At 36.4% G+C, this 25,066-nt stretch overlaps 1 protein-coding gene across 1 annotated transcript in view; it reads left to right on the forward strand.

The window, feature by feature from the left end:
* KCNH8 (potassium voltage-gated channel subfamily H member 8) overlaps positions 1-25,066 on the forward strand; it is a gene marked incomplete at both ends in the record, with an annotated part of 333,350 nt that overhangs the window by 300,056 nt on the left and 8,228 nt on the right. Inside the window, 2 exons of the mRNA XM_081235814.1 lie at positions 1,328-1,434; positions 4,128-4,204. Coding sequence (XP_081091940.1) covers positions 1,328-1,434; positions 4,128-4,204 — 184 coding nt within the window. The remainder of the gene's footprint in view (positions 1-1,327; positions 1,435-4,127; positions 4,205-25,066) is intronic.

The following is a 25,066-nucleotide window of genomic DNA, read 5'->3' on the forward strand; positions in this document are numbered from 1 at the left end:
TTTTTCATTTACTATTACCTTTAGTCTTTTCAGGAATCCTATAAAGTAGTTTGTATTATCCCTACTATAAAGTTGTAAGAAATGTTAAGTATTTTGAAGATTACATATTTTGTCCAAAATCTCAGAAATTTGAGTTTTGAAATATAGATTCAAACTCTGTTGTTCTTCTTATAAGGCAAGAGATGTTTCTGATATACTACATATTTAGTTAGTCATTTGAAAAACACAACTTATCCATTTAGAGAAAATATTAAGGGGAAAATAAGCAAAACAGGGTTAATGAAAAGTAGGTGGATATTAAATGTTCAGGAATTCAGTTGGAGATGGTGATTTGAAAACATTCCTTAACTCTTCTCCTTCCTAAAATTTCTCTAAAATAAAAAATACTAAATTATAAATAGGGGAAAAATGTATCAGAGCTGGAAAAGAAAATTTCATGTACAACTTATTCTACACTTATGAAGAAACATATTTTATTTTATATCTAGAAAAAGATTTTGAGAACACACCAAGATGTTAACAGTAGTGGTGAATGACAGTTGATTTTTCCTTTCAGATTTTTGCTACCTTTATGCTTACATTTTCTACAATAAGTTCATTTTTTAAAAAAATAATGAGTGTGTTAGATATTATTTACCAAGGAGAGAAGATTAACTAGAGTCCTAATAGTCATTTAAATATAATTCTTCAACTCTCACTTCAGAGTTTTGTCCACGTCCAGAGCAAAGATGATTTCAAAGTTACTTTCTGTGATGCTGTAAACTTTACATCAAAACTCTTTAATTCTGGATAGAGTAGTGAATTAATATAAATTTAGATAAGAGAACTTCTGTAGCTTAAGGTTTTGAATCTGAGAATAAATGAGTCTAAGATCTATAGCATTGCTGTTCAATAGAAATATAGCATGAGCTAAAATTGTGAGCCACATGAGTAATTTTAAATGTTCCAGTAGCCACATCTTTAAAAAGTAAACACACACACGTGCAATTATTTAATAATAATTTTAATGAGATATTTTATTTGACTCAATATGCCCCAAATACTAGCATTTCAAATGTGAACAATATAAAAAATTACTAATTAAATAACTTACATTTTTTACTAAAATCTTCAAAATCCAGTGTGTATTTTATACTAACAGCACATCTCTTTTTGCACATTTCAGGTGCTCAATGGCCGTATAAGGCTAATGGCTACCATATTGGATAGCCCAGCTCTAGAGTGTCTAGAATTTAGAAATTTAACACAAGATTTTTCAAGTCTTCTAGGAATACTGGAACCCATGAAAATAAATGTGCAACTAGCCAATCCTTGTTATTTTAAACAGGATTGTTGATGGAATTGAAGATGGAAACTGTAGTGAGGAAAGCCAGTCTTTTGACTTTGGCTCTGAACGAGTCAGACTGGAGCCCCGAATTTCTCCTCCTCTTGGAGGTAAGCTCTATATTTAATCTTCTCTCAAGGGGTGATATGTCTTTATAATTTGTAATGTTTGTTATAGGCAATTTTTGCCTCCCCATTCTCGGGGTATTCTCCATGTGATGGAACTTTACCAAAGCCACAGAGTAATTTGACTTGGGTCTGTGCCACCTCCAAGTTATTAAGATAGCATTTGTAATGGTTCCTCCATCCAGGCTCAACACGCTGCAGCTTACCAGCCCAGGTAAATGGTGTGTCAGGAGGAGACTCAAATTTCTGCTCTTCATCAGAGGGTAACCATGTTTTCCTATTATAAATGCAGACTAATCCACAGAAACAATATTACCCAAAGGAAATGCTGTGTTGGGTGAAGACTGTAGGAACATTTGTTATACTTAACCAATTTATTGGGTAAGTGGTTATGTACTTGCAGTTTGCCAGGGATAAATATCTTCAGAAGTATGTAAGAATATCGAAAATGATGGGGAACTATATGAAGTACTACCCTCTAGGGATGGTGAATTAATGTAAAGTACCCCCAAACCTAGCCCAGGCTCCTCTCTCTCCCTTTCATTCTTGAGTTCATTGCCCACAAAAGAATTATCAGCATGATGAAGGCCAGAAATGACAACTTCTAAAAGAAGACGCACCTGTAGTTGATAGAGAATAATGAACATAGGCAATCCCAAACAGTCACCAGATGCAAGGCAGATCCTTGTGTCAGGATCTCCTGCTAATTGGTGAATCCTTCCATGGGCAAAGCCAAGCCCAAGAAATACTTCTGAATGTACAGCTCTGGGAGTATGTCTCCGGTTGGTAGAATACCAGTCTTCTATCTCAATTAACAGTTCTTCCCAGCACTCATCTTCTGGGAAGATGGAAGAGTAAGACTCCATGGTAGGACGATGGTGGGAGGTGGGAAGGTGAGGAGAGGAATGCAGATGTCAGTCAACAATCATGATTCATCCATGTAATGGACTTATATCTGCTCTGGGCAAGAAGCACAGAAATCATAGTTCTAGTCAACCAGATGTGAGCATTTGCTATGGAAGCTGATGGTGGATCCCAACAGGAAGTTTTCCTTGTTGGCTCACAGGACGTCATCATGTCATCCACCTAGTATTTCTGGTCCTGCCACACCCCTTGGCCTCCTCTTCTCCCTTTTCCCAACATTTACCCCAATACTCATCCATTCAAGCAACAAATATTCTTGACTTTACCTCCTAAATATCTCTCAGTTCTGTCTGAGACTTTCTATCCTTCCTTCCACCACACTTTTCCCTGCCACATTCACTCTTGCCTGTGCTGCTTCCAAAGTCTCTTCTCTGTTTTCACACTGTTCTCCATACAGAGTGAACTTTTTTTAAAAAATACAAATTTATTCTTATTACGCTATTCCTATGCTTAAAATCCTGAGATGGATTCCTACTGCCCTTAGTATGAAATCCACACCTATTGCATAATTGCTTTTTTTTAATATAAATTTATTTATTTATTTATTTATTATTTTTGGCTGCATTGGGTCTTCATTGCTGTGCGTGGGCTTTCTCTCGTTGCAGCGAGCAGGGGCTACTTTTCATTGCGGTGAACGGGCTTGTAATTGTGGTGGCTTCTCTTGCTGCAGAGCATGGGCTCTAAGCGCACGGGCTTCAGTAGTTGTGGCGCACGGGCTTAGTTGCTCCATGGCATGTGGGATCTTCCCAGACCGGGGTTCGAACCCATGCCCCCTGCATTGGCAGGCAGATTCTTAACCACTGCACCTCCGGGGCAGACCCATAATTGCTTTTTCAATGTCTCTTTTCCCAGCTAAACTCAAAGCCCCATGAAGTTCAATATATTTTCTTTATTTCTGTCTCATCTAAAGGAGGCTTAGCCTGTTGTAGGTGATCTCTTATCATTCATTGAATGAATAGATTAACTTTTCAAAATATCTCAGCAAACGGAGCTTTTACTACTCTGACACTTTGGATTGTTTTGAGCGACTTTTTTCTCCCACAGACAAATTTTCTACACATAATTGACCAGAATTAGGATATTAGGATAGTCATCATGATATATGTACACGACATATATAGATATAGATATAGATACCTCTGTATATCAAATCCTTTCCAGTCTAGCTAGCAATGATTCATCTGTGCTTCTGCTCCTGACAGATGTGAAATATATTTGTAAAAGTAAGGTAGAGAAAAAGTGGAGATGAGAGACCCGGGAAATGGGAGAAATTACCTTTTAGAGCAACACTAGAAGAAAGAGAAAACCTGCAGTGGGGATGAGCAGCTTTAATAGAGGTGGGAGGAAAATGCTCTCATGGGTACAGGACTCAAAATCTGGAAAGGGAAGAGAGGAGAAAAAGAGCATCTTTTTTCTATGGCTTGGACACTGGCTGTGATATGTTTTTGGAAAATGGTCAAAGAAGGGAACATGTGCCATTTGGACACATGGTAGGATTGTGTTCAGGAGAGGGGGAGGGTGGCCATGGACACATCCAGTAAGTGTGGCCACAGTCACCACCATGCTGTGTGCCTAGTTCCAAAGAGCTCACCAGGTGCCATCCAGAGGAGAACTAGGGAGACAGAAGCTACAATGCACCGACATCAGGAAAGGTTGAAGGTAGCTTGGGCTTCCTTCCCTGTTCTAACTGCCCCAGTTCTGAAATATGAGGTTTATTCCTGAAGGACTCATTCTGCGTTTGTGTCACTTTCCAGACCCAGAGGTTGGAGCTGCTGTCCTCTTCATCAAAGCAGAGGAGACCAAGCAGCAAATAAACAAACTCAACAGCGAGGTATGGAGCTTTGCCTTTCTCTGGTCATGCTGGAGTGGTAAGAGGGAAAAGAAATCCTAGTCACCAGCAGAAGTGGTATAATATATTCACGATAAATATGCACTCTTGTGTCTGGTGACAAATATGGATGAATTCCCACTCAGCCTCATGTGAGTATTAGTCACTTACCTTCTCACAAGCTCTATTTCTCTGTGTGTAACAAAGAGATAGTAGTCATCCCTACCTTATGGCCCATTTGTGAAATTAAATGAAATAACCTAGGTAAATTATTTAACCTACAGGAAGCACTAACTAAATGATTATTATAATTGGTGTCATAAATGTATTGATACTTGGTTTAATTGGTGCTTTTTCACTTTTTTCATGTACTTTAATTTTTAATGATTTAAAGCAAGATTATTTGTCCACAGATGAATCAAAAGTAATGAATCAGAGTAATCAAATGGCCTGAAACTCTATTCTTTTCTCTGGCCTGTATTTGCTGTGTAACTTAGAGCACTTTAGCTCTTTAGATCGTACCATCTCTCCGTGTAAAATAAGGTAATTTCTTAAAAAACTTTATTGAGGTATATTGTATGTATCATAAAATTCACCTATTTCAAGTGTACAGTTTAATGATTTTTACTATCTTTATTGAGTGGTTCAACCATCCCCACCTGAGTTTTAGAGTATTTTCCTCCCTAAAAAGATCTCTCACACCCATTTATGATTAATCTCTGTTCCCACATCCAGCTCTAGACAACCACTTATCTACTTTCTGTTTCTATAAATTTGTCTTTTCTGGATGTCTCATATAAATAGAGAAGGTAATTTCTGAATCAGTCTCTTAATTTGGGTGTCCCCCTAAAATTAAATTTTAAAAAAAATAGATTTTGAGACAATGATTTGGATGCAGATAGTTTCTTTGGGAGGTGATCCAGGAAACAAGATGAAGGAGTAGAGGAATAAGACAGGAAAGAAAGGAAAATGATTAAATAAGTGTGTGTTAATGAGATCATTAACTCTGTAGTCAATTGGGGCTCAATCCTGCTGGGGGGGCACTGAGAGACTGTGTAGGGCAACTCAGAATTGTTCTTCCATGAGACAAGTAAAAGGAGTTGAGGGTGGCTCCTGAGAGGTTACCTTCAGGCTTAGCTGCAGAAGGCACTAGAAGGATCCTTCAGACAGGAATATGCAGGAAGACGCAGCTGTGGTGACCTTCCAGGTAGACCTAGGCCAAGTTTAGTGAGCAGACACAGACAGGGTAATAGGGCTGAAGTTTTAGATTCTCTGATGAGGTCTTGATGGAAAATGTAACCAACAGATGATATTGATGAGATTGGAAAAAAATGAAATTTACGTAATCATAATTGGTTTCCAGTTACCTGTAATAATGTAATAATGGAAAACTGGGCAGCTTGTCATAAAGTCTATAGGGTTTTTTTGTTAATAAATTTATTTCATTTATTTTATTTTTGGCTGTGTTGGGTCTTCGTTGCTGCATGCGGGCTTTCTCTACTTGCTGCCAGCAGGGGCTACTTTCCTTTGAGGTGCGTGGGCTTCTCATCGTGGTGACTTCTCTTGTTTCAGAGCATGGGCTCTAGGCACACGGGCTTCAGTAGTTTTGGCTCGTGGGCTCCAGGGCACAGGCTCAGTAGTTGTGGTGCACGGGCTTAGCTGCTCCGCAGCATGTGGGATCTTCCCGAACCAGGGCTCAAACCTGTGTCCCCTGCATTGGCAGGCAGATTCTTAACCACTGCACCACCAGGGAAGCCCAAGTCTATAGGTTTTTGTTCAACTTGTGTTCCATCAGCTTAGTGAAGATTTGTGCTTTACTGCCCTCTCTCCTTCGGAGTCTACACTTCCTGGAAGTGAGATTGTTGCCAACAAGAAGTAAGAGGGCCAAAGGGAAGACTAACAAAATAGGAAAAGAAAAACTAACTAGATTGAAACTGCTTAAATCACGAGGACTTGGCCATATGTGATATCACCCAAATAATCTCATTAAAAATACACCAAAAAAAAAATACACGGAAGAACAAACAAAACAAACTAAACACTTTTTTGGGCACCTGTACATCAACTTTTGTGTGTGTGTGGTTTAAGAGTGCTTTATTATTGTGGGGTTTTTTGTTGTTGGGGTTTTTTTTTTTTTGGATAGCAACTTTTTATTAAACAATTTTCTTTAAATATTGTTCTCAGATAAAATCACACATTAATACCCTTTGAATTATCAATATTTTCCCTCACATTTGAGTTTATTTAATGGTTTTAGGAACTGACTGACCAATATCTTAGCTCAAACACAGAAGTTAGTAATTAGTCTGAGGGAAAAAAATGTGTTGGTATCTTCAATGTTCACCTTCCCTAAGTTCAGGCTTTTCCTCTATTAAATGGTAATGATAAAATCTGTCATAGAGGAGTGTGGTAAGGACTTAATACCATATGTAAAACACCAAACATGGTGGTCAAATGCTCATTCTCTCTTCATACAAGGTCGTGCTTCTAGTCAACAAATGTGACTCTCAAGTTAGTCCCCCCTGTTACCCAACAGTGCCCCATGCAGAGTAATAGGAGAGAGAATTAGTCAATGCATATGGAATAAAATGAAAATGAATGGACTTAAGGGAAACATATTTGATCATGAAAATGAGACTGCTTTCACCTGAGACTTCCTTTTGCTATGAAGACGCTCACTATAAAATTAGAATAGGGCTTCCCTGGTGGCGCAGTGGTTGAGAGTCTGCCTGCCGATGCAGGGGACACGGGTTCGTGCCCCAGTCCGGGAAGATCCCACATACTGCGGAGCAGCTGGGCCCGTGAGCCATGGCTGCTGAGCCTGCGCGTCCAGAGCCTGTGCTCCACAACGGAAGAGGCCACAACAGTGAGAGGCCCGCGTACCGCAAAAAAAATAAAAATAAAAAAAATAAAAATAAAATTAGAATAGGGACTTCCCTGGTGGCACAGTGGTTAAGAATCTGCTTGCCAGTGCAGGGGACACGGGTTTGAACCCTGGTCTGGGAAGATCCCACATGCCACTGAGAAACTAAGCCCGTGTGCCACAACTACTGAGCCCTCCTGCCACAATTACTGAAGCTTGCACTCCTAGAGCTCATGCTCCACAACAAGAGAAGCCACTGCAGTGAGAAGCTCATGCACCACAAGGAAGAGTAGCCCCTGCTCACCACAACTAGAGAAGGCCATGCGCAGCAACGAAGACCCAATGCAGCCAAAAATAAATAAATAAATTTATTTTTTTTAATTACAATAAAAAATGATAGGTTAAAACTTTACATTTCAATGCATCTTATTTCAACTAAATAGTTTGATGTAAAAGTGTCACCGATTTACTGTAAAGAACACTTATTCTGTAACACTTAAGTTGATTTAAGGGCAAGGAGACCCAGTATTCCAGTTAACAATGCTTAACCATTATTTGACATTACACTAAACGTTTAAGTGGTAAAATGATGATAAAACTAGGCAGAAAACAACCTGCCAAACTTAACAGAAAGGTAATCACAGGCAAATCTTCAATTTCAAAGTGAGAAAATGCGGTGGCTTGTTAAATCATCCTTAGCAGGGTGCACTTTGGCTGGAGTGCTCTAATTGCCACTTGTTAACATTTTATTTTGTAGGTACATAAAGGAGCCAGTTAATATTGGGCCATTTTATTCCAACTTGAGTCTTAACTATATTAAGGAGAATGAAAATGTTTCATGTATATAATACATGCCTAAACAAAAAAATAAGTGAGTTTTGTAGAAGCAACTTATATTGACTTTTTTGAGAGAGAAGTCCAACTTCTCATACTATTTATTAACTCCATTTTTAAAACAACTTTATTGAGGTATAAGTAACGTGTCATAGAATTCATCCTTTTAAAGTGTACACCTTGGGACTTCCCTGGCGGTCCAGTGGTTACGACTCTGTGCTTGTACGGCAGGGGGCGTGGGTTTGATACCTGGTCAGGGAACTAAGATCCCGCAAGCCAGACAGCGTGGTCAAAATAAATAAATAAAATTAATTAATTAATTAAAGTGTACACTTGAGGGCTTTTAGTATATTCCTAGACTTGTGCATGCATCACCATAATAAATTTTAGAACAGTTTGTTACCCCACAAAGAAGCTTTGCACCACACAGCCATCACCCCTAACGCCAGTGGCTCCCCATACTCAGCCCTAGGCAACCACTAAGCTACATTCTGTGCCTGTAGATTCGCCCACTCAGGCCATTTTATATAAATGGAATCACACAATATGGTCCTTTGTGACTGACTTTTTTCGCTTAGTGTAATGTTTTCGAGGTTTTCATCTTACATTGTTGCATACCAGTCTTTATTCGTTTTTATTGCCAAGAAATATTTCATTATATAGATACAGCACATTTTGTTTATTCATTCATCACTTGATGGACATTTGTGTTGTAACCACTTTTTGGCTAATATGAACAATGCTACTATGAACTTTCATAAAACATTCACACAAGATTTTGTGTGCACATGTTTTAATTTCTCCTGAGTAAAGAAGAATGGCTGGTAACACTATGTGTAAACATTTGAGGAACTGCCAGGCTGTTTCCCAAAGCAGCAGAAGAATTTTACATTTAGCAGCATATGAAGGTTCCAAACTCTCCACTTCCTCACCAACATTTTTTATTTGTTATTATCTGATTTTTTTTATTATAACCGTTCTTGTGTGCATGAAGTGGTATCTCATGTGGTTTACATGTGCATTTCCCTGATAGCTAATAATTTGAGCATCTTTTCATGTGTTATTGGCCATTTGTATGTCTTTGGAGAACTGTCAATTTAGATCTTCTATCCATTTTAAAATTGGGTTGTCTGTTTATTACTGAGTTGTGATTGTTCTTTATATATTCTAGATAACAGGTTATGATGGATGTACAGTTTTCTTCTCACATACTTTAAGTTGCCCTTTAATTTTCTTAATGTTTTTCTATAAAGCACAATTTGGTGATATCCAACTTATCTCTTTTTTCTTTTGTTCTTTGTGATTTTGAGGTCACATCTAAGAAACCATTGCCTATCCCAAGATCATTAAGATTTATTCCTCTGTCTTCTTCTAAGAGTTTTATAGTGTGAGCTCTTACATTTAGGTCTTTGGTCTATTTTGAGTTAATTTTTGTATATGGGTGATGTATGGGTCCAATTTTACTTAATTTTTTTTGTGGATGTCTAGTGATCACATCACTATTTATTAAAAACACTATGTTTTCCCCACTGAATTGCCTTTGTACTCTTGTGACACTCAACTTGCCATTGATATGAGGGTTTATTTCTGGGCTCTCAATTCTATTCTATTGCTCTATAGGTCTATCCATATCTTTTTAAATTTCTTTCAACAATATTTTGTAGTTTTCAGTGTACAAGTCTTGTACCTCCTTGGTTAAATATATTCCTAAGAGTTCTAATATTTTTTTATCATCTTTATTGGACTATAATTGCTTTACAATGGTGTGTCATTTTCTGCTTTACAACAAAGTGAATCAGCTATACATATACATATATCCCTATATCTCCTCCCTCTTGCATCTCCCTCCCACCCTCCCTATCCCACTCCTCTACCTAATCACAAAGCACCAAGCTGATCTCCCTGTGCTATGCAGCTGCTTCACACTAGCTATCTATTTTACATTTGGTAGTGTATATATGTCCATACCACTCTCTCACTTCAACCCAGTTTACTGTTCCCCTTCCCCGTGTCCTCAAGTCCATTCTCTATGTCTGTGTCTTTATTCTCGTCCTGCCCCTAGGTTCTTCAGAATCTTTTTTTTTACATTCCATATATATGTGTTAGCATACAGTATTTGTTTTTCTCTTTCTGACTTACTTCACTCTGTATGACAGTCTCTAGGTCCATCCACCTCACTACAAATAACTCAATTTCGTTTCTTTTTATGGCTGAGTAATATTCCATTGTATATATGTGCCACATCTTCTTTATCCATTCATCTGTCGATGGACGCTTAGGTTGCTTCCATGTCCTGGCTACTGTAAATAGAGCTGCAATGAACATTGTGGTACATGACTCTTTTTGAATTATGGTTTTCTCAGGCTGTATGCCCAGTAGTGGGATTGCTGGGTCATATGGTAGTTCTATTTTCAGTTTTTAAAGGGAGTTCTAATGTTTTTGATGCTATTGTAAATGAAATTGTTTTCTTAATTTATTTTTGGATTGTTCACTTATAGTGTATGGAAATACACCTGATTTTTGCTTGCTCATCTTGTATCCTGCAACTTTACCAAACATTTTAAATAGTTCTAATAATTTGGGGGTGGGTTTTTTGGAAACTTTTTATATTAGATCATGCCATCTAGAAATAGAGATAGTTTTATTTCTCCCTTTCCAATTTAAATGCCTTTTATTACCTTTTCTTCCCTAATTGCCTTGGCTAGAACTTCCAGTACTTCACTGAATAGAAATGGAAAGAAATATCCCTCTCTTGTGCCTCCCCTTGGGAAGGAAATCTTTGTCTTTCACCATTGAATATGATGTTAACTGTGGGTATTTCATAAATTCCCTTTTTCATGTTAAGAGAGTACCCTTGTATCCCTGATTTGTTGAGTGTTTCTATCACAAGGGGATGTTAAATTTTGTCAAATGCTTTTTCTTGCACCTATTGAGATGACAGTGTGTTTGTTTGTTTTTGGTCCTTTATTCTACCGATATGGTATATTATGTTAATTAATGATTTGGGGATGGCAAACTAAACTTGCATTCCTAAAATAAATCTCCCTGGTCATGGTGTAGAATCCCTTTTAAATATTGCTGGATTCAATTTGGTAGTATTTTTTTGCCATCTATATTCATAAATTACTGGTCTACAGTTTTCTTTTTCTTGTGATATCTTTGTCTGGTTTTCATGTCAGAGTAATATTGGTCTCATAAAATGAGTTGGGAAGTGTTCCCTCCTCTTCTATGTTTTTAAATAGTTTGAGAAGAATTGCTATTAATGCTCACTTAAAGATCTGGTGAAGCCATCTGGTCCTAGGTTTTTCTTTGTGGAAAGTTTTTTGATTCCGAATTTAATCACTTACTTTTATAGGTCTATTTAGATATTGTATTTCTTCTTGAGTCAGTTTTGGTAGTTTATGTCTTTGTAGAAATTTGTCAAATTCATCTGTTATCTTACTTGTTGGCCTATAGCATTCAAAGTATTTCCTTATGATTCTTTTCATTTCTGTAATGTTGGTAGTAATGTCTCCTCTTTCATTCCTGATTTTAGTAAATTGAGTCATCTCTCTTTTAATTTAGGTGAAGCTTTGTCAATTTTTTTGATATTTTCAAAAAACCAACTTTTGGTTTTGATCATTTTTCTTCATTTCTATTCTCTATTTTCATTGTTTTCTGCTCTAATCCTTATTATTTCCTTCTTCCTGCTTCCTTTGAATTTAGTTCACTTTTCTTTTTCCAGTGCCTTAAGATGAAGTTGATTTTATATCTTTCTTCTTTTTTGATAGGCATTACCATAAATTTCTCCCTAAGCACTGCTTTAACTACATCCCATAAACTTGAGTATGTTGTGTTGTCATTTTAATTTATCTCAAATTATTTTTTAATTTCTCCTGTGATTTCTTCTTTGACCTATTGGCTATTTAGTAATGTGTGATTTAATGTCCACATACTTGAGAATTTTCCAATTTTCTTTATTACTAATTTCTAATTTCATTCCATTATGTTTGAAGAACACACTTTGTATGATTTTAATCCTGTTATGTTTATTTAGGTTTACTTAATGGCATAGCATATGGTCTTACCTGGAGAATGTTCTGTGTGCACTTGAGAAGACTGTGTATTCTACTGTTGTTGGGTGAATATTCTATAGATGTCTGTTATGTCTATGACTATAGGTCTGTGATGTTCAAGTTTTCTATTTCCTTGTTGATCTGCCCAGTTGTTCTATTTATTAGTAAAAATGAGATATTGCATTCTCTAACTACTATTACTGATTGTCTATTTCTCCCTTCAATTTTGACTTTTTTTGCTTCATGTATTTAGGGCTCTTTTGTGTATGTATATATATATATATATATATATATATATATATATATATATATATATAATTATTATCATTTCCTGTAAAGTTGACCACCTTTTTTACCAAATGTTTCTTCTTTATCTCTAGTAAAATTTTTAAGTCTATTTTGTCTGATATTAGTATAGCTTTTCCAGCTTTTTTATGGTTGCTCTTTGCATATCTTTTTTCATCCTTCTTCTTTCAACCTACTTGTGTATTTGACTCTAATGTGTATCTTCTGTTGACAGCTTATAGATGTCTTGATTTTTTTATTCAGTCTATCAATATTTACCTTTTGATTAGATGGCTTAATTCATTCATATTTAATATTATTGATAGAGTTTGATTTATCTTCTATTTTATTTTTTATTTTCTATTTATCTCCTGTTTGCTTGTTTTCACTTACTAATTGTGGGCTTCTTACATTATCAAATATTCTTTTTTAAGATAAGTTCAAAACACTTATGATGGTTACTTAATAAAACAGGATTACATAGACCAAGGGGTAGACGTTCCTCACTTACTTTACATAATTCCAAAAACATATATAATACTTGAACATTTTTGTTCCTTTTCAGGTGATTTAAAATAAAACTTAGAGAACAATTCCTCTGTGGTTAAATACATCTGATATATTTTACTTAAAATTAACTCATATTCTTATAGATGCACATTAGTCATTAGCATACTAAGACTCTATGAATTCTTGCAGTAAAGAAACTAAATTAAGTTATTTTTAGCCTGCACTGACCAAATGAATTTGCTTATGGATCACTTTAATGACAAAATAACTATGAATATTTTGTCTCCCATTAGCATACCTTGGAATAATATGAAAAGCACTGAACTAAGGAAAAAGCCTCTTTCAGATGTTATCCAAAATTCTCATCTTCCTTTTTTACTTTATCCTATTCTGAGTTTGGTTTCGCCCCATTTTATATACTAGGATGTATTCACGTTCTTATTTTGGGTCTCTTTTTCATGTTCCCAGAACATTCTTGATTTTTGTTTTGCACCTGCTTAAAGTTCACTTCAAGTACAATCTTTACCAATTGATTTCTATAAAGGTTTGTACTTCTCATATGTTGTCCAAAACATATATGTGGATATACACATATATTAACAGAGAGTGAGTGAGTGAGGGAGGGAGATTTATTACAAGGAATTGGGTCATGCAATTAGGAAGATGAGGAGTCACAGATCTGCTGTTGGCAAACTGGAGACCCAGGAGAGCTGATGATGTAGTTCCAGGTCCAATCCAAAGGTCTGAAAACCAATAGTATAAGTCTGTAAGTCCTGGTCCAAAAGTCAGCAGGCTCTAGACCCGAGAAGAGCCTATGTTTCAGTTTGAGTCTGAAGGCAGGAGGAGACTGACGTACCAGATAATAGTCAGGCAGGAGGAGTTCCCTCTTAGACTTTTTGTTCTATTCAGGTCTTCAATTGATTGAAGGAGGCCCACATACATTAGGGACAATCTGCTTTACTCAGTGTACCGATTCAAATGTTAATCTCATCCAGAAACAGCTTCACAGACACACCCAGAACAATGTTTGCCCAAATGTCTGGGCACCCCATGGCCCAGTTACGTTGGTAAATAAAAACCATCACATCCACAAAATACCTTCTCTTTGTCAGACCAGTGGCTTTATTTCCAGTTTAAATCATTGGCCTGTTTCAATGTTCAAGCTGCTTGGGTGGGAATAATCCTTTTCCTTCTAATTTTTTAAAAAATATTCCCCTACTGCCAAGATGTTGTGGTTCTTTTTATGAGACAAAATTAAACATTTTCTCAAACTCCAGAATTTAGAAAGTGACTTTTATCTTTTATAACTTCATATATTGTAAGTTACACATATATGTGAGCAGAACCAAAATTTGGGGAAAACCAGCTCTATTCTTGACACCACTACTTTGCTGGGAATCTCACTGAGTGATCTGGAGCCCTTTGTTTCACTGACACATTAGCACACTGTTAAGAGATTTGAGAAATCTATGCATATCAACTTGGCCTCTAGAATGTTAGAGTCCAAGTTCTTGTTGCTATGGAGACTGACAAAAAAGCATCTTCTTTTCCGACACGATTGTGTTTGCATCACATTTCATAATTGGATCATAGATCATGTTCTTTAAAAATAGCTATTCCAGTTATCTCCCTAGATCCACTATTTTCCTAAGGCTTTAAAGCATCATTTTATAATAGTCACTAAGACTATACGTCCAATTTCAAACTGTGTTTTGTAGCATCGACATCCTTTAACTTCTTTTAATATCTTTTAACTTTCTCATTTGCAACTTCCTCAAAAAAGTCTAGTAACTTTCTCTGAAATATTGAAAATTCCCATTATTCTCAGATAGGCATTGTTACAGGGTAAAGTGTACTGAGGTAAGAAACAAACTCCAAATCGCATTGGTTCAAATTTATTTCTTGTTCAAGCAAACGCCTAATATTAGTTAGCTCGAGGGGGCACCACTACCTGGAATGTCATTGATTAGCTATGTTCCGTTCGAAGAGCAGAGTGCAGACAATTGTTTTGGCTCAAAAGATATACACATCATTTCTGTTTATATTTCATTAACTAGAACTAATTCCATTGATACAATTAATTTCAAGAGATAAAAAAGTATAATTTTCTGTGTACTCCAGAAGTAACAGAAAACTAGATACTAGTAAGCACTAGTAATATCTACCACAGCACCCAAACATTAATAGGAAAATTTTGTCTCCTCTTTCCTTTGCTTAAGATTGAATGCCAATATATCCCCAATTAAATGTGTCATACAATAACCAAGCAAACACATACAGGTAATGAAATGTTTTCTGCTAAAAAACAGAGAGAATCTCAGTTGTTTTCTAGGTTATATTTGAGAAACCTACCAGATAAGTTTTAAATTTGTGTCACTAGATCAGTGAAGGCTCTTTCAGTCAAATAAATAGAATAGTAATAACAGGTTGTTCTTTAATTAAGAGTTGCTTTACTTAGATAAACAACAAGGACCTACTATACAGCACAGGGAACTAAATTCAATATCTTGTAATAACCTATAATGGAAAAGAATCTGAAAAAGAATATATAAATATATATGTATGTATAACTAAATCACTTTGCTGTACACCTGAGACTAACACAACATTGCAAATCAACTATACTTCAATTTAAAAAAAGAGTTGCTTTACTACTTTCCTAAATGGCTATGAAAACTCAGGGTTCTATCAGAAATTCACACAAGGAAACCTACATGAGTAATACCCTATGGTAAAGTTATTCTTTAGTCCTCTGAATTGGTGTTATCATTATATCTTTTCATCGACAGTTGATTCAACTGAAACACACTGATAGAATTGCCAGACCATCCCAATATCTGATTGTACAATCTCTTTTCTTCCTCATCATGATCATAAATAGTATTTGACCATCAATTCTCAAAAGCAAGACATAAGCAAAGGCTGTATACTTCACTTTTTGACATAGTAAAACAAAGTCCATTTAAACTGCTGGCAAAACCATTATGCTTTTTCATTTTAATACATATGTATTATTGATATTAGTCTTGCATTTTGTGGACACAGGTTTCTAAACTGGAATATATCCAACTAATTAATGATTTGTAGGACACTTTTTGATTATTTTCCAGTTCTCAAGCCTCTATTCATAGGCAGATTTGTAGCTGTCATGAGAGTTTTACTGATAATAAATAAGTAGATTATTTAAAATAAACCCTCAAGAATAGTGAGGCTCTCTCAAAAGAAAAAAAAAATACGCCACTCAAAAGCTTGTCCTGTGAGGTGTAGATTTTAAATGCATATACTTTTGGAGATCAACTATTTTTGTCCTCTTTGCCTAGGAGTATTTATATATGGGCCTCTTCTCATCTTTGAATAGAGGGACTAAATGGATATGACAGTTATGTGTCCAAGTGAGACCAATGCCACATTCCAAATGAGCAATTTGCGATGAGTTGAATAAAAGGATTATTTACAGGCGTTAGTAGAATGTACGGAAACCACAAAGGATGGAACAGCCCCTCCCACTCTGGGGCAATGTCAACAGAAGTTCACTACCACTCCTCGGTCTGCGGGGCCCGAGTAGAGAATGATTACAGAATCTTGAGTCAGAGAAAGCTGGATGGAGAAAGCTATGTGACAGGAGCCATGATCTTTCGTTGGTACTTTCTGTGACCTGCCCACCTCAACCCTGCAGGGAAGCAGTCAGAGGAACACATACCCTGACCTCCCTCTCCTGCCTCCCTCTGATTTGATGGTGTTCTTCAATGGCCAAACCCAGCCAGAAGCCAATGAGCCTATTGATGGAGATCATACAAGCCAGCCTCCAAGGGGCAGAGTTGGTTGGAAAGTGGACCTATTTTAGAGATACAAATGGAAATATTTAGTAAAATGAGTTACTATGTACACAAACAATATAGGAAAATTCAAAGGAAATTAAACCATTGGTTATTAATTATTCTTTCCTAGAAATTAGCCAGTTGCTGGTAGCTAGTTATTAACTGCCCACTAACTGATAGTTTCAGAATTACTGGTTATTTTTTAAAAACGGACAAGGGTAATCAACCCCATTCCTCCTAAAAGTTTGTAAGTTGATGAAATCTTTCAAAAACATTTAGCTGTGCCATTTTTCATTTCATCGATAGGAAAATTAAGTTCAGTAATTAATCTAATCCAACAACTACAAATGACGTTGGAACTTTTTTTTTAGGATCCTAGAGTTGGAAAGGTTGGCAGAAGCCTTTTTCTTTCCTATCCTCTCCTTGCTAACATGAATTTCCCCTTTTTAAAAATGAGAACACCACAGATCTTTTAAAAGGGCTCCAATTCCTTTAATATTCATTCTACCTCCAATCTCCTGTGAATCTCCTTGACTCTTCTACGATGAATCCCAATTCCTAAGTCCCTTTTCTGCATTTCAATACCTGCTTTCCAACCTTGCCATTCAGCATTTGGTTTTATAAAGTTTTATATTATTTTCATGTGCACATTTCTTCCTTCCCCAAATAGAGCACACGACTCCTAAAAACTTGGATTACATCACCAAAAAATTCTGTGAATTGCCTCAAAATTATTCTTATTATTTTTAAAGTATTCAGACTTCACTGAAGTGCAATAGAGAATGCTCCGTATCTCAAGTAACTCAATGTTCAGAACTAGAAAATAAATAAACATGAACTTGGGGAGGCTTGGATTTTTTTTCAATCTTCTTATTAGAGAACAATAAGGCACCTAGAGAAATGAGGACCAACACTGTCCATTCACTTGTGCACAATTAGAAATGAATACAATATACATAAATCTATATTCAATTAGCCTTTATATGTAAATCAGTTGATTTATATATAAATCAATACTAAATTAGTCAAATTTTCTTTTTGTGCTTATATGACCACAGGATAGGATAGAATTTGAAATAATCAATTGTTAAAAATAAGGGGTAAAAGAATTGTCCTGAAACAAATAATTATGCAACTTTACCTTCATACTGTTATAGTTTCATAATGCGGTAGAATCATGAAATCTGAGAATTGAGAGCTATGTTAGAGGACACCTACTCTGACTTTTCACTCAGTGTGAGAATTTTCTTTCTGAGGTTACTGGCAAGAAATTATTTTACCTGAATATTTTCTGTAGTAAGAATCTCACCATGCTCCAGAGAAATCTATGGCAATGCTTCCCAGACCTGGCTGTGCTTTCAAATTCTCTGGGAATATATTTTTTACGTGATTATAAATATGTTTAATAAATTAATATGTAAAATAATGAATAAATATTTTTAAAATAACCTTTCCTGTAGCCCCTAGAGTTGGCACTGGGCATCTCTATTTTTAAAAAATCTCCAAATGTTCCTAATGACAGCAAACAATGCAAACAGTGGCCGACTTCATTTCTCAATTGCTTTAGCTATTAGAAACCTCTTCCCTATATTTAGCTGATATAACTCTGTAAAACCTGTTATTCATTTTTCCTACTTCTTTTGCTCTTGATTAGAACAGAAAAAGCCACCTAACTGATCATTTTTAATGAAATACTTTAAATTTTGAAGGTAGCTAATCTCTCTCTTCCTCCCTACTCTGTAGCATATCTTCTACTTCTATAAATGTTCTCTCTTCCTTGAAACTTTACTCAAGTGATGTGAGATCCAGACTCTTCATCATCATAATCAACTTCTTTTGCCTCTGCCCCCCCCTTAACCCAGTTTCTCAAAGACAATGACAAATGACCCCAGTGTCCTACAGATGATACTTCCAGAACAGAGGTTATTGTCCATCATAATGTTTCAGCTTATAAAAGCACCTTAAGGTCTTGTATTCCTTCTCTCTGTTCAGAAACCGCTTTCACAAGACATCTGCGTGGGCAGCTCTCTTCCCTCTCTCAAGTCTATGCTCAAATGTCAGCTTCCCAATGAGTTCCTCCTTGACCAGCCTTTTTAAAATAGCAGCCCCCTCTCCCCAAATTTACTTCCAAATTTGTTTTCCCTCAAAATCCTATCAAACCCCTACTACACCACATGGTTTATTTATCTACATTTTCATTGTCTCTACCCCTGCCCCCCATTAGAAAGTCAGTTCTAGGAGGACAAGAATCTTTATCTGCTTTTCCCTTTGTTATCGATTGGCACATGGTAGACACATATTTATGGTTGATGAATGAATAAAAGATGGTTGGATTATGCATTATGTCCATTTTAACCATTAAGTATTAGGACATTGAATAGAAAAGGGAAATGGGATTTCAGTTTTGAGTTTGAAGAGACGTTAGAAATTCTGATACGGACATGCTGCTATTGCAGATGAGTAAACTGAGGTCCAGAGAACATCACACATGCAGCAAGTGATTTGGAAACAAGACCTCAGTCCAGCCCAGGAGGGTTAGCTTTCCAAGCAGACCATCTTTTGTCTCTATTGAAAAGATTTCCTCTCTGAAATATCAGAAGCCTACCTCAAGATGTGAGCCTTTGAGTCCTTAAATTGGCCAGATAGATACTTAAATCTAAGGCTTGATTAAATCGTGGACAGATAATTTTAGGATAGAATAATTTCAGAAAGAGCTTTTCAAGAAAGCCTGATAAAATATACTATATGTTTATTCAAGGGAAATTTATTGATTTCCCATATGTTTTCCCATCCCATGCATGACTATTGCACATGTTAGCATTTTCAAATCTTAAAACAAACAAAAAAAAGAAGTGCATAGTAAGGCAAATAAAATGATAAAGAGTGTTAAGGAGAGACAGGGGCTTGGGAAATTCACTGGTAATTTACTGACATTTTCAATGTATTTTTAAAATCAAATCAAATCATTGGTACAAGATACCGTTACTACAGTCCTGTGCTGGCCTCAATTGGTGATCTGCAAGTTCACTTTTTAAACTGAATCTCCTTAGCCTTGGAGATGAAGAGTTGTGTTCAAATAACATTTATTAAAGAGTTTCTTAGGGAAATACGTGTTTGTGTTTAAAGCTACAGTACCAGAAACTTGATTGGGGAAGGTGTCTGCCAGTGATTAAAAGAAGACTCTTTCTAGAGCCCTGACACACACTTTAGGTACCATGGCTCCATGAAAGTGTTCTTCTAGACCTTGCTGGGTCGGTCTTTCTCACTGCGACGTTCATTGCTCAGCTGCTCTGAAAGTGAAGGAAGAGTCTCTGCATTAATTCAGTAAGAACCTAACCTCTTGGCAGGCTTTTTTGGATATTGATTGGCAGTGGTTAAAAATGGGTCATTGAAATGTACAATAACAAAAGATAAAGGAGAAACAATTGATGAAAATTAGTTCTTTTTTTTTTTTTTTTTTTTTTGCGATACGTGGGCCTCTCACTGTCACGGCCCCTCCCGTTGCAGAGCACAGGTTCCGGACGCGCAGGCTCAGCGGCCATGGCTCACGGGCCCAGCCGCTCCGCGGCATGTGGGATCTTCCCGGACCGGGGCACGAACCCGTGTCCCCTGCATCAGCAGGCGGACTCTCAACCACTGCGCCACCAGGGAAGCCCTAGTTCTTTTTTTCATGTAAAATATATATATTTTTTAAATTAAAGGCACATAGGTATTGTTATAAAAATAAGACTCTAGTGTACATACTGAATATTTTGTTTTTCCTTTTTAACCATGAGCTAAACATATAGAAATTTATACAACAGATATGTAAATAACTATTATTCATATTAGGCAAATAATAACATGTTCCCATGTTTCAGATGTGCTTTAAAGAAATTTAAAACGTTATATCCTTTAAAGGTTTTCTTTCTTATTTCATGAAATGATAGAACTCTAGGGTTAGAAAAGAAATTCAAGAGGAAATTAGAAGTGAGAAAAGAATCACTGTAGAAATTGACTAAATTAGAAGCAACACAAGAGCAAATAAACAAATTTGCCAAAACAGATAGTGAAAAAGAAGGAAAATGTAAAGCATCTAATCTAGATGAAGAAGATTTTTTAGGGAAGGTGAAAAATATTTAAGATACACAAAACTGATCAAACATACAAAAAATACAAGTCTGTGAAGAAGAAAGCCAAGTTTAGGCTTTCTACACTAACAAACACCAAAATTGATAATCCAATAAAATTCTCCTGAAATTTTTTTAAATGAAACTACATATTGAAATTATGTGCTATAGTGAAATTACTATACTTTAAAGTAAGAGAAAAAAAATCCTTTGGGCAACTAGCCAAAAAAGATCTTATAAAGGACTTGCAAGGGAAAAATCTAGACTATCATTAGACTTTTAGACAGCAACACTTTATGCAAGAAGATGGAATTACATACAAAATATATAAGACTCTTGAGAAATTAAAGTGTAAACTAAGGATTTTTTATTCAGCAAAAATTATCATCAAGTATCAAACTGTTATCAATACGAAAGAACTCAGGGAATATTATTCCCATATACATTTCCTGAAGAATGTCCTAGAGAACAAGATTCAGAGAACCAAGATGACTTGAAAAAAACTGTTGTAGGACAAGTTCATCAGCATTAAATATGTACTTATTTATAGTACCAAATCTAAATGAAAGTCAAATGGGAGAGAGTATACGTTGTCAAGGGCCATATGCCCTGACAATATAAGTATAGCAGAACCATTTTTTAAAGAAGGGAGTGAGGAGAGAATGATAATAGAATATGCCAAAAAAAAATTTAACTGTTTTCAATAATCATAATTTGTCATGTAGACTGTACTGATATCTGAGACTGTTGCATGCGTGATGGGAGGGAGGGTAAAGCAAATGAATGTAGATGCACCTCAGGAATATTGCAGGTTCAATTCCAGACAACTGCAATAAAGCAAATATTAGAATACAGTGAGTCACACAAGTTTTTTGATTTCCCAGTCCATATAAAACTTTTGTTTGCACAATACTGTAGTCTATTAAGTGTGAAATAGCATTATGTCTAAGAAAAAGAATGTACATGCCTTAATTTTAAAACATACTTTATTGCTAAAAAATGCTAACCATTATCTGACAATGCAGGGTTGCCACAAATCTTCAATTTGTAAAACAAAATAAACAGCAAAAAACGCTATATCCATGAAGCATGATAAAGCAGAGTGCAGTAAAATGAGGTATGCCTATAATTATGGCATATCCTAATTATGTCATTCTCTGTACCTCAATAACCAGAATTCACAGTGTAGAATAAAGTAGATACAAATATAATATGGAAAAATGTTAAGTAAGAACCCTATAGTCCTGAAATGGAATTAGAAACCCTAGTATGAACTGATGTATTATCATAAACATGCACACAACTCCAAGCTCTTTTAACAGAAAAGGAGTAAAAGCAGTTGCTAGCCTAATAACAGTAAATATTTCTGTGCCTCAAGTATGGCCTTGAAATACAATTTCCCACTAAAGGAAACCAGAGTTTCTTGTATGAATGGCTGTTTCCAATTCTGGGGCATGAAATATACATGATGAGTCTGGAACATCTTTGTGTTCAGAGCACAGCAAGAAAGCTATCAAACCCTGTTAGTATGATGTTCAAAGAACTCAGGAGCCAATATGAAGAGTCTCCCAGTGGCTAAAGATGGGATAATCTGAGCTTAAGTAAAGGTAAGAAATACAATGGATTAAAACACATAAAATAGATAACAAATGATCCAAGATGGCAGCACAGAAAGCACCTGAATTTCCCTCCTCCAATGGATGATGCACTGTATGTACAGCTACACACAGAATAATTCCCTCTGAGAGAAATGCAGAAACTAGCTGGGTGACTCCTACCCAGCAGGTGAATGAAAAAATGCCCATAGGGAAACAGGTAGGGGCCGCTGAGACACACTTTTGTGTCACACATAAACCCCATCCCTGACATAGCATCAGGCGATCAGGAGGGAACCCCCAACTCGCAGCTTCTCCCTGAGACTGAAGGGTTTGGACCACGCATCTAGTGCCCACAACTTGTAAGGTTCCTACCTGAGAGATGGGCCCCCCCAAACACCTAGCTCTGTAAGCCAATGGGGCTTGTGTTCTGAAGCCCCACGGGACTATAGTAAACAAAGAAGCAGCTTTTAAAGGGCGCAGAAACACCCCCATGGCTATATACCGAGGCTCAGCAAAAACGTCCATCTCTCAGTTTCACCCTCAAAGGGATTGGACTGCATACTTTCCCAGCTGCTGCCTGGGTGTCGATTTCTAATCCGCCTGCATCTAGGTGCTCACTGACGTCGTCTGCTTTGAGACACAGACAGGTCTCAAATTCAGGGAGCCGCTAAGAACAAAGACCCTAAACCCTCAATGTGCCACCAAAAATCTGTTAGAAGTAATAAGAGAATTCAGTAAAGTTGCAGGGTACAAAGTCAACATACCAAAATCCTTTGCATTTCTATGGACTAACAATGAACTATCAGAAAGAGAAATTAAGAAAACAACCCCACTTACAATAGTATAAATAGAATAGAATAGAATACCTAGGAATAAAGTTAACCAAGGAGCTACAAGACTTGTATACAGAAAACTACAAAACAGTGTTAAAAGAAAGGAGATCTAAACAAATGAAAAACTCCAACTCTAAACTTGCCAAAGGAATTGAAAAAGGTGGGTTAGACTCAATTTTAAGCTCTTACTGAAAGATCAGTATATGAAGAGTTACCCAAAGGGACTAGATCCATAAGAATAGGAACTATGTCCATAAGAATAGGAATTATTGATCTGACTCTGAGAGCTGGAACCGAGAGCACCACGAGTCCTGAATACGTTAAATCTTGACAAGCACTGCCCTATGCAATTTGTATTCTGAAAGGAGACAGACTTTTGTTGGGTGTTCATGATGGCGGTGAGGATACCTTAGCCAGAAAGCAGTTCAGATACTAATCAAACTTTGTCACAGGAAGCAGGAATGGAGACGAGGAAAGCAATCAAAGGGCTGATAAATAATGGATTAGCATAGTACAGCTAAAGTAATACAGTTGTGTCCAATGACCTGAGCTTGCAGAAATTCAGTGAAACCACTAGAGTAACTGCTATCAAGACCATAATTGGTCATTTTGTATTGGTCATGCTAGACTTGTATTCTTCCCTTATTGTAATTTGAGAGGCATCAGATGCACCTGCAAAGCAAAGCCCTGGGTACTATTCCTGTGTGACCTCAGATAAGCCACTTCACCCCCCAACATTCTAGTCTCTCCAGCTGTAGGCAAATATTTATAACTTTCATCAGTAATGGGCCTGGGATCTTCATTTGTCTGAAATTTATGCAAGTGCAGAGTATGATTATTATTTTAGCTGACAAATAAAAAGACTGTCACTTGTTTTTGAATGGTTTGTGAAGCAAAAGATGCAAGGATGAAATTATACCGATCGTCTTTTTTGTTTTGCCTGCTGATGGAATTTGATTGAACTTGTCTGAATCTCATGATAAATATGCAACATAACAAAGGATTAAATGAAAGACCACTTAATTACCTGAATCAGAGTTTGTAAAAATGTATATGTGTTCATGGCAGGGGGAGAGGATTGGTGTAATTAGTATCCCTGAATTTAGAAAAATTGTGTCTGGCAGGAAAATGTGTACATGTTTGGCAAAACTTGAGTGACAGGTCAAGAACTCCTCAAGCTAAGAAGATTATATCAACAGATGCATTCCCCATCTGCTCACTGAATGCACAGAAATGGAAATCACATTTTTTCCTCTATCACCTGAAGTTTCGGTTATACTCAGAGGCCATGAATCATACCATACCAAGAGCTAAGATTGAGAAATGTAAAATGGGAATAATAGAAGACGAAAGGAAGCTATTTTCTATGTGAAATGAAAGATATTGTCAAAAATGCATTCTGGGCTTCATTATGAAACTCACACTCCTGTTTGCAAAAGGCACAATCCAAAGACACACTAAAAAAGCAAATCTGTGCTTGTACCAAAATGCACATATAAAAGCTGGCCATGCAAGTGTTATTGGGACCACAGGTCACCAACATCACAGATGGATTCTTTAAACCATATAATAACGCAATGTTTTGAAAATCTCCTATTTTGAAGTGGTGGGGACTTCCATGAAACACCAAGATCATATGAAACATTCTTACCTGCTAGATGCATAGTGATACTTAATTCTGTGTCTTGCAGTGCTATTTAGGGGAGATTGAAGAAAGTTATTTAAGTTCAAATGAAAATAACAAACTCATAGTAAGAAATTAGCCATGAAATTTACCATTTATTAAATTACTCATGTATCAACAAACATTTATAGATGGCAGGATGTGTGTGAGGCCTTGAGCTACTATAAAAATGATAAAGACCACAGTACCTACACCCACCCCTGCCCCACATTGGTCCTTACTCAATTCTTACCAACACCAAGCTGCACATCGTTGCATTTTGGCTCACTCATCCTT

The sequence above is a fragment of the Mesoplodon bidens genome, assembly GCF_964165515.1.
Source record: "Mesoplodon bidens genome assembly, chromosome: 5".
Taxonomy (NCBI): domain Eukaryota; kingdom Metazoa; phylum Chordata; class Mammalia; order Artiodactyla; family Ziphiidae; genus Mesoplodon; species Mesoplodon bidens.